This window comes from Cryptomeria japonica, chromosome 1 (genome assembly GCF_030272615.1).
Source record: "Cryptomeria japonica chromosome 1, Sugi_1.0, whole genome shotgun sequence".
NCBI lineage: Eukaryota > Viridiplantae > Streptophyta > Pinopsida > Cupressales > Cupressaceae > Cryptomeria > Cryptomeria japonica.
Window position 1 is genome coordinate 526,941,294 of NC_081405.1, and position 10,908 is coordinate 526,952,201.

The 10,908-nt window shown below is 35.2% G+C and overlaps 1 protein-coding gene across 1 annotated transcript; it reads left to right on the top strand.

Moving 5' to 3' along the window:
- Positions 1 to 3,165: 3,165 nt before the first annotated feature.
- On the top strand, positions 3,166 to 4,782 carry LOC131858000 (uncharacterized). Its single transcript, XM_059210852.1, has one exon. It carries the CDS (start codon positions 3,166 to 3,168, stop codon positions 4,780 to 4,782), a length of 1,617 nt encoding a protein of 538 aa, XP_059066835.1.
- Positions 4,783 to 10,908: the final 6,126 nt, after the last annotated feature.

Sequence of the window (10,908 nt, forward strand, 5' to 3'; positions counted from 1 at the left end):
AGGATATCCATTGGGTCATGAACTCTCTTTTTGAACATGAACTAATAACTGGGATGGATTTTGTTCTTGAATGGGCACACTCGGGATATGGCTTTAATTTCAGTGAGTGCTTCGAGAGTCAAATCATAGTGGAAGCATTGGGGTTCATGTTGTTTGTCCATTGGCCAAATATGGTGAACCAAAGACTTTATCTAAGTCATATAAGGGCGAAGTGGGATTCTTTAATGGAAGCGATCAAAATTTATTAGAATGCGCAGGAGAGGCAGAGGCCATGGTTTTTTAGTGTCATCCAGAGGAAACAACGAAGTGCAAGACATCGACCACCCCAGGTTTGAATGTTGAGAGGGGGAGGTTTTTTTCTACTACGACTTGCATAGGAGAGATCTCACTTGTAGTTTGTTTCATCTATGGAGTGAACCATTTCTCACCCACCTGCAAATTTTTGTGTCTATGAAGTGAACCGATTTTTGCAATTTCCAGTTTTTGATGAAGGGAACCGGTTTTAACCCACCTGCAAGTTTTTGTGTCTACGAAGTGAACCAGTTTTTGCAGTTTCCAATTTTTTATGAAGGGAGCCAGTTTTTTCCAGTTTGAATTCGATATGAAGTGAACCAGTTTTGCCAGTTTTTGTAGCTTTGGATGGGGACCCATGGTTTTTTTGTATGTTCCAAGCCCTCATAGGGGTTTAAATTTCAGCCTTGTTTGCAGTATTGCTGTAATGTTTAGGTATAGGCTGATCAATTTATAGTTTACATGTTATACTCTGGGCATATGATAGGCCCCTTTTGAATTGTAATCGAATACTTTCATATATTAATCAATAAAAAATTAATATTACCAACCCCCCCAAAAAATATCATTAAATATATTATATTATTGTTTACAAATTATATACTGTATATAGTGCACCAAAAAAAAAATCAACCAAAATTGATATCCGTTCCAAATTGATATCCATTCCAAACGAATATTCGTTCCAAATGGATACCCATTCCAAATAGATATCCATTTTTTCTGATGAATTTTTCTATCTCGGGATTTACCTTGGGATTTGGCTTGGGGGTGTCAAACTTGAAAAGTCAACTAAACAAACATGTTTACAAGTTTTCCTTGGTTTTCTAGACTTTTTCCTTCGCACCAATGACTTTTTTATATGAATTTTATGAAATGAAAAGGTTTTATTGAGGACACTTTCCAACGATATAAGATATACCTATTTTGAATCATATTAAATAATTATTATTTATTTTCTACATGTGTTATGTCTAAAGTCCTAATTGATACGTTGATTGAAAAACATCTATAACTTTCAAATAGTTTCACATTTTCAAATCTGAAATATATTTCACACTCTAGATGATTCACAAACTATGTGTTAAAAAAAATGAATTTCACAATATTTTGACCAAGTTATGGTTAACAAAAAATAGATTTTTAATATTTTTTAAAATCCCTATCAAAAAATTCATAACTAATTATTTACTTGCAAAATAATTATAAAAAATATGAGTCACATCTGAGTATGTGTTCTCTACTTATATTGAATGTTTCATTTAAAAAAAAAATCCCCTGAAAGAAATTAGAAACTACATTTGATTTATTACAAATTTTGTTCTTACATATTTTTAAAATTGGGTTAATAACATATTCAAATATAATTTATGTGAAGTTGCCTAACTTTGTTTTTTTTAAATTTTCATTGCCACTTTAGGGCCTAGTTTAGACCTCGATGATCCTGCATTGACCCTGGTTAATCAAAGAGATACATTGTTATGTATGTTGGAACACAAAATAAAAGATGATAAATATAAAGATCAAACCTTAGATAAATTTGAAAAAATAAAAAATAATTATATTTTAAACTATTTATTAATAACCTTAGAGGAAAGATAAGGTTGTGTAGGATCAATTAGGTTCAATAAAGTGCAAAGGAAATAAAATTTGCTCACTTAGACTAATTAACCTAGAAAAATTAATAAAGAAACATATATGATAATATGATAACTTACAATAACTATTAAATGTGAGAATGAAAATAGAAAAATAATTGAAATATGTCCAAATATCGATGTGTGCATTGAATTTGATATATCTTTGAATCACCACACCTCCAAATCAAAAGACTTTATTTTTACTATACATGGACAAAATTGGAGATAAGGGATGAGTTCGTAGTTATGGATCGATCCTATACCCACAAACTTCTATTGTGTAATTTGTAAGCTTGTGTTCTTCACCTTGCTTGATTTAGATCTATTATTTTGGTTCCTCTCAATATTTCACGGTTAATGTAGTAATTATAAATATCGTAATAGGCCATCAATATACCATATGTAAGAAGACACATTCTCTTATGTCAACCTATAGAAATGTGTAACAATGGTTTAAAACAATAATTTTTAGTCATGTATATATACTCCTATCAACGTGTGTGTAAACTAGATTCCCTCTAATGTAGAAGTGCATAAAATAAAAAATAAAATAATGCTCTCAATTTATGGATGGTCAAAACAAAACAAATTGGATGTCTTTACATACAAGACACAACAAAACATCACACATATTTTATTTTAGTCAATAGTAGGTAGTAAGGTAATGATGGGAGTCATCCAATTTGTATTTAGTATTTTAACTAGGACAAGACAAGTCTACAATCAGGAGGATGTTCACGGGACCACAAATTTCTTGTAAGACATTAAAGAGACCAAATCATATCGTGGATAACATGCGCGCGTGCATAGATGTGACAAAAAAATGAATAGGTTGATATATATGGATACACAAACATATGAATATGTAAATGTGGAAATGTTTGTAATAGGTAGATGAATGACATAGAGCGAGGGATCTCACTTTATACATAATTATGTCATTTGTAAATATATCCATCTATCAAGACACTCTACATAAAATAAACATAAAAATAAAATAAAAATAAAAGAAAGCCATGGATATGTAAAATTCACCCTTTTACTTCTATATTTATTTCATAATTATTATTATTTTTATTTAATACAATAGAATAATCATTAATTATACAAATACAAATAATATGAAAAGCGAACCGCGATAAGAAAACGGTGCGTGGTAAACTTCACGATATATATATTGCAAACTTAATTCATTTTTCAATGTGGCGAACAAATTGATTTTGAGAAGATAAAAATGGAGGACTATGGTACAGGAGCTTATGCTGATAACTCAGAAAATATTAGCAAGACAGACGGTAAAATTGCAGAAGCGCAAAAGATTCCCGGTAGCTTACAAGATCTGGCAGCGAAGGAAGAAGCTTTCGCGTTACCTCCAATGGCGGCCGCGGATCTGGTAATGAACAAGAAAACCCTAGTTTTGGACATGGATGATACACTGCTACATGCGAGCTTTCATCCCGACCAAAGATTCGACTTTGCCGTAGAATTTCAAGCCGAGGGAAAAGCCAGGAAATGCTACGTGTTGAAGAGGCCCGGAGTCGAAAATTTGTTGCAGGAATTGTCAGGGTTATACGAAATAGTAATCTTTACGGCCGGCGGATCGCTGTATGCAAATGCCTTACTGGATGCGCTCGATCCGCAGGGCAAAATAGAGCACCGTCTAACCAGAGAGAATTGCACAGAGCTGCCAGGAATTCCTGCTATTTTTGTGAAAGCTCTTTCAAAGCTCGGAAGAGATCTGAAAAAGCTCATATTTGTGGACGACAAGCCGTTCCAGAGCTTCCAGTCTGAAAATGCTTATCCGATCTCGCCATTCGTTGATGACGTCAGCGACACGGAGCTGTTCGGCCTCGTGGACTTCTGCAAACGGGTCGCGGCATCCACGTCGGACGTGAGAGATGAGCTCCGGCAAGTCGCGCATGCCATGTCAGCGTCTTGTACAGGGTATTTATCCGACGTGGACAACAGTGGAAAAAAAACGTTAATTCTAGGGTTGGAAGGAGTGCTTTTGTATTCCACGTTGGAACACCCGCCACGTCATGATTTTACGGTGGACGTTTATTATAACCTGTTTTGGAAGAGGACCCGTTACGTTCTGTTAAGGCCGGGGGTGGACAGGCTGGTTGCTGAGCTGGCAAAGCTTTTCGAAATTGTGATGTTTTCTTCTGATGACGAGGGCTTCGTCGATGATGTGTTGTACAGGTTGGATCCTAGTCACACTGTGTTTCCTCGTTGTCTCCGCCTGTTCAAACGTGATTATATGTTGTTGCATGGGCGGGACTGTAGAGATCTTTCGGAGCTTGGCAGGGACTTGAGCCAGGTCATCTTTGTCGACGTGGCACCTCAGGGTTGTTTTCAAACCCCAAATTTGTACCCCGTTTCTGAGTTTAAAGACGACATGAATGACAAAACGTTGTTTGAATTAACTGAGTTTTGTAAACGGGTTGCCCATTCCAAGTCGGATGTAAGGGCGGAGATTTTGTTTCATTTTCGTCCGCCGCCGTCGGCCACGCCAGCTGGGTGGGCCGAATGTGTGAGTCGAAGTACAGGTACAAAGTATTACTACAATGTGGTGACTAAGCAGACCACGTGGCAAAAACCCCCTATATTGATGTCTAAAAAGGAATATGATGCGTTGTGGGAGGAATTCACCAGCCGCGATGGTAAAAATTATTATTACAACAAAATTACCGGGGAATCGCAATGGAATGCTCCCCCGCAGAGTGTTGACTCGACGGATGCTTCCACGAGCGATTTTAAAGACGATGCTGAGCTGGATGGGAGTATGATGACGTCGTCTTCCACGTCGGATGATTTTAACCTTGAAAGTTCAAATTATGATAGTAATTAAAAAATTGATCTGTTCTCAACTTTGAAATATGAATCTACATAAGTATTGTATGTGGGAAAAATGGGTTGTTAGAATTAAAAATGTGAAAATTACGATAAATATCAATCCACACACACACACAGGACTTCTTGATGCAAGCTATGGAGTAACGATGCGTTACTCAGCTTCCCAAGGAGGGTCCCATGGTTCTCTATCTCGCAATGCCCCTCAAACCAATGTTTTGCTCTCAGATTACTGAGCAAAATGGTTTAGGGATGGCAAATATGAGAACGAGAGAGAGATTTTAACTGTTTTTAATATGAGATGTGTTATAAGCTAGATGAGATGCTAGAAATGCAATAAACTAAATGATAAGATGACAGGGTTAGTATGAATACTATCCTAGCATACTATATTTAATCTATGATTGAGCTAAAATGATAAAGAACTTATTCTAATATGCATATTCATGATTAATTCTGATCTAAAGAGAGGCTAAATGATGAGCATAAAATGATATGAAAGCTTGAAACAATTTGAGCATAAGTGTGATGCTTCAAATTTGAAAGATGATTGTTTAAAATGGAGGAATGAGAGCTCTATTTATAGCATAAACAGGGCAATGGATGGTCAAGATTGAATGGCTTAATTAAGGGCCAGGTTTGAAAGTTGGGGATCCATGTGCACAATTTGCACCAATGACAGGGTGACAAATGTCCACACCAGATTGGGTTGAAAGAAGAGGTTGGAGGCATTAAAGGCCTGAGGAGACCTCATGGTTATCTAAAGGCTAAGGGTCAAGTCTAAGTTAGGTTTACCCAATGAATTAGGATCTAATCCAAGGATAAACCTTTGTGCAAATGATTAAGAGATAATCATGGTCAAAGCATTAATGACCTGATGAGACCCTTGGGTTGGATAGAGGTTGAGTCAAAACAAATGTTTTAACCATGTGGGAGGGTTTGAAATAACCATTAATGGTTATTGGAGACTTTGAGGATTAAGTGGTTGAAGGTTGGAAGCCTTCAATGGTTTTCAAAGACTTTGGGGTTTTTGGTGGTTGAAGGTTGAAAACCTTGAGTGGTTATCCAAGACTTTGGGCCATTTTGAGAAGTGACCTCCCTTTGTTTAGGGATGTGACAAAGTTTAGAGGAGGGTTAGGTTAATTAGAATCGGTTAGGATATTCTAGAAGGGGTTAGGAAGGGGTTTGGGATTTTGCAAGTGGATGGGGAGGATAATAGGATTTAATTGAATTATTTGATTTTCATTCAATTTGGTTGGAATTAAATAAATTTGATTTATTCAATTTAGGATAACCATTTAATTAAATTTGAATTTAATTAAAAGTGGATAGGGGGGATTTAATTGAATAAAATGATTTATTCATTAAATAGTATAGTGAATTTAATCAAGTGATTTACTTAATTAAATAGAAGAATGTGGATAATTTAATTAAATTGGATTTAATTAAATAGGGAAATGAACATAAAATATTCATTTTAGGAATATGGTCATTTTTATGCGTCTACATTTTGCCCCTCTTTGAAGTGACGTGTGTGCACATGTTATTTCAAAGAAAAATGATTGTTTTTGTGTTTTTATGATCAAATGCAATTTTTGTGTCGCTCTTTTGATTTGCCAGTCGTGCCCCAGATTTCATGTGATGCCCCAGATTCGATATTTGATGTGATGCCCCAGATTTGATTTGATGTGTGATGCCCCAGATTCAAGATTTGTGTCGTGTTGTCATGATTTTATGTAGTTGTCCAATATGAGTGTCGGTATAACTTGTTTTGATGTGAGATTTTCCAAGTTATGTATAAATATCAATCTGTTGTATTGATCAGAACATGATTATTTGCATTATCTGTTTCGAGTTCAATGTGTGTGAAACCCTGAGTTGTTTTACAAGCCGATATGGGTTGGAAACTTGAGTTGTTTTACAAGTTTTGATATGGGTGGGAAACTTGAGTTGTTTTACAAGTTTATGTGATTGTGGTACTTGAGTTGTTTTACAAGTTTTGATATGGTTTTTGAGAACTTGAGTTGTGTTACAAGTTGATATGAAATGATAGGATTTTGAACTTGATGTAGATGAGCAAATTTGTTTCATGTTGTTGATGTAAGTTTGATTTTGATATCTTTGTTTTGATGTGGAAACTGATATTGGATTTGTTTTGAGATTTGATATGATAATGCCCCCTCGGGAGATCGTTCGTGCACACAAAGCATGAATGATCTCTCGAAAGAAGAAGAATGTTGTTTGAAAGATGGAAGCGTAGATAGTGATGGCATGCATGGGTTTGATAAGATTGATTAGATTGATTGGAAGCAAGTCTTGTTTCAGGTATGACACCTCCTGTATAAGACATGGATGATTGAGCATCTGGTTTCAAGAATGATATCGCCTGTATAAGATATGGATGATTGAGTGTCTGGTTACAAGAATGATACCGCCTGTATAAGACATGATAGAAGATAGTTTGGAAGAATGATAGAAGATAGGTTGGAAGAATGATAGAAGATAGTTTGGAAGAATGATAGAAGATATGAAAGTGAAGAAAGATTCCATGATGATGTGATAGATATGCATGCGAGGGATGCAATGATGAATGATGAATGATATTTTGAAAATGAGATGTATGATATGATATGCAACTAATTGTAAAATGATATGCAACTAATGTAAAATGATATGCAACTAATTGTTTTTGGAGCATCTCTCGTTCTGTATTTGCCATCTGATAGAACCATTCATTTGCTTTCTTTGTAAATATCATCACTGAGCATTGATTTTTTTAGGATATGTTGAAAATTTATACAAGCATAATGGTATAATTGAACCATAATGACCTGAGAAAAATTTACCTGATATTTGATTTTGCAAGATAGCACAAGCGTCAAGGTATAATTGAACCAGGACGACCTGAGTGCATATTGCGTAAACATACAAGAGTTAACCTTTGTCCCATACAAATCCGAAATGTCCTCAGCAATATGCCACCGGATTTCTTCATAGGACAAATTTGTATGATAAAAGACTTCACTCACAGATAGAAGACAAATAAAACATCACATTCCTTCCTTGCTTCTCTAGTCGTAAGACATCCTGGAGGTGCTCAGGAGATATGATAAGCAAAAATTAACAACCATAAGTAATCATGCATGCTATTGGAAATGTATTCTTGTCAATTAAAACATCTTGCAAAATAGATCTTTGTTCAGTTGAAATCAGTTCAAGTTCGTGATGTTTAGCCTTCTTGCATTGTCATTTGTCATTTGTTGGTTGTTTTGATCCTTGTTGTCTTGCTACGTTTTTGGTCTGATGTTGAAAATCTTGAAGGCGAGATGCCCCCAGCGAGGTCAGGATTTTGCCCCTTATTGTTGATACTACTTTGATATGGATATGTGCACTGATCACCTAGCCATGGTGGGATATTATTTTGGATAATTGTTTCAGATAAACCAAGGACAGTGACTACACTAAGTATGTCCAAATTGATAAGCATTTGTGAATTTCTGGTGACGTCTCAGATGGGTGGATATGATATGTACAATATGATTTGTTAAACATGTATTTCCATCAATTGATAAAGATACGGCTAACTATAATAAAATCCAGCAGTCATACTGATTGATGTCATTGTTATGATTTGGTTGATGATTGATGTATAAAAACTTATTTCTCTTGATGAATTTGGAAAAACTAAGTTGTTGTTTCTTCAACGTGATGTTACGATAGAGGTTCTTTCTTCTCAGAATAAGGGGATTAGTCATGCATGAGTGATCAATGGTTTCCTTTGATTGGTTTGGATTTAGTTGATTCTTGTTTGAGAAATTTCAAATCTTACTTTATTAGAGTGAAGGTTTTAGCTACCCCTTCACGATAAAGCGTGTCAAATGATATGGATAAAAGCTTCCCGATCTGGAAACTGGATTTGACAATTTGAAAGTTTTAAACAAGTGTTTTTGAGATAAAAATCCGTAAGATGGTAAAGGATTTGATTGATACTGATGATGAAAATTTTCCGGATTATGATAGGAGAGACATCCTTTATCGTGCGATTTGTTTAAGATTCTGACAACTTTTGTTTTAGCACAAATTTAGCTCGAGAAATAGTTTTTAATGGTTTGTTTTTGTCACTCTGCTTTGATGAAAAATGATGTTGATGGATGGATTGATTATCAAGACTTGATGATTGATAGGAATGTCTAGATTCAAAGAGTGAGTACCCCGTATAAGACCGATCTGTCTGGTTTCGAGTGTACCTATCCCTGTATAAGACATGTTTGATGTTGATGTTGATTTCAAGTAATAAATTGATTAACAAGACATGTGATAAGTTTGATTGCAGACTTTGAGAGTTTTCCTTTTGTTGATCTGATTTGATGGATGGTCCATGTGTTCATGCTTTGATTTTTTTGTATTTTGATTTTTTTGATTTTGTCGATTTTTAGTTTTTGGATATTTTGATTTTTTTGAGTTTTTGGATATTTTGATTTTTTTGATTTTTTGGATATTTTGATTTTTTTGATTTTTTGGGATATTTTGATTTTTTTTTGGATTTTTGGATTAGAAGAAAGATGTATTTGGTTGCCCCAATGTATATCAAGACAAGGAATGGATGAATGGATGACTGAACCATTGGGGTGGAAATAGATTTGTTGTCCATAGTTTTGATCAAGATCAAGGATGAAAAAGGGGATATGGATAGAGATAGGATATAGATAGCACTGGATGATGGAAGCAATGAATAGATAGGATAGATAGATATGGATTAGAGTGAAGCAAGATTGTAGAAAGAATTGGATGATAGAAGAAATGAATAGATCGGATAGGGGATATGGATTAGAGTGAAGAAAGATTGTAGAAAGAATTGGATGATAGAAGAAATGAATATATCGGATAGGGGATATGGATTAGAGTGAAGCAAGATTGTAGAAAGAATCGGATGATAGAAGAAATGAATAGATAGGATAAGGGATATGGATTAGAGGATTTGGGAGATATGGTAGGAAGAATAGAGTAGATGAACTTTGCCCCCAAGAATAGAGGTTTCCATTTGCAAAAAGATGATATGTAATATTGTCATAGTATTTAGCACCATCTGAATAAGTGTTCTTGAACTTTTCAAAGATAGAAACCCAACCCACACTTAGAACCTCTAGAAAATTCAACTGAACATTTCTAGCAACTAGGAAGCAGACTCAAAAGGGAAGAAGAATCCCAAACTGGATCAAGGTACTTAGTTCTTTGATTACCGATGTGTGTGCAAGTGGGTTCATTCTGGCTCATATGATCATTGTAATCTTCAGAATCCAACATGGCTAGCTACATGAGTTACCTTAACTTCAAAAGCATCCTGGATAGAGCCTCGCTGCCAGCGAGCATCCATAGCCCCGACGAGGTTATCGCTGTAATCTCACAAATATTGCTCCATTGCCAGCCAGGCGTCCATAGCCCCGATGGAGTTACTTGCATGTTCCCATAGCCAATCATTTTGATATTGCTTTTCATTGCATTTTGCTTTTCTTGATATTCATTTTCTTTCTCATGCTTTTGATATTTCTTTTTTTCTCTTGTTTCTTGCATTGGCTTGTAAGTGATGAAACTTACATGGGTCTGATAATTACAGTGGCGCTGAAGCAAGATTTTAGATTTTTCACTAGCCATGTCTTCAATTTAAGAGATCACAATGATTTTTAGAGCAATCAATTAAGTGTATGAGATATAGTAATCAAAAGATGTCAGTACCAAGATACGATAAGTGGTTCTTTTCTGGATTGAATGTGTATCCCAACCAAAAGAAAATGTTAAAGATGAACAACCTCGGATTCTAAAGCATTTCATGAATAGATATCTAAGAAAAGGACTGAACATGAGATTCGAACATGGGCAAGTATGTGACAAAATGACACAAATGCCTATTTCACTGATGAAGGATTTTATGCGAAGGATTGAATGATAGGGATGGAAGAATAGAAAAGAGGTGTTGGATAATAGATTGAATGTTTGAAGATTTGTGCAAGGATAGAGGGAAATGTATTCAAGATGAGTGTTGGTACTTGAGAAGTGATGAAGAGATGGAAGAAAATTGAATTTTGGGACAGAAGGATCCAAAATAGATAGAGGAAATGATAGAAGA

Coding starts and splice junctions, on each gene's coding strand:
- LOC131858000 (XM_059210852.1), top strand. CDS start 3,166: ATGGAGGACTATGGTACAGGAGCTTATGCTGATAACTCAGAAAATATT.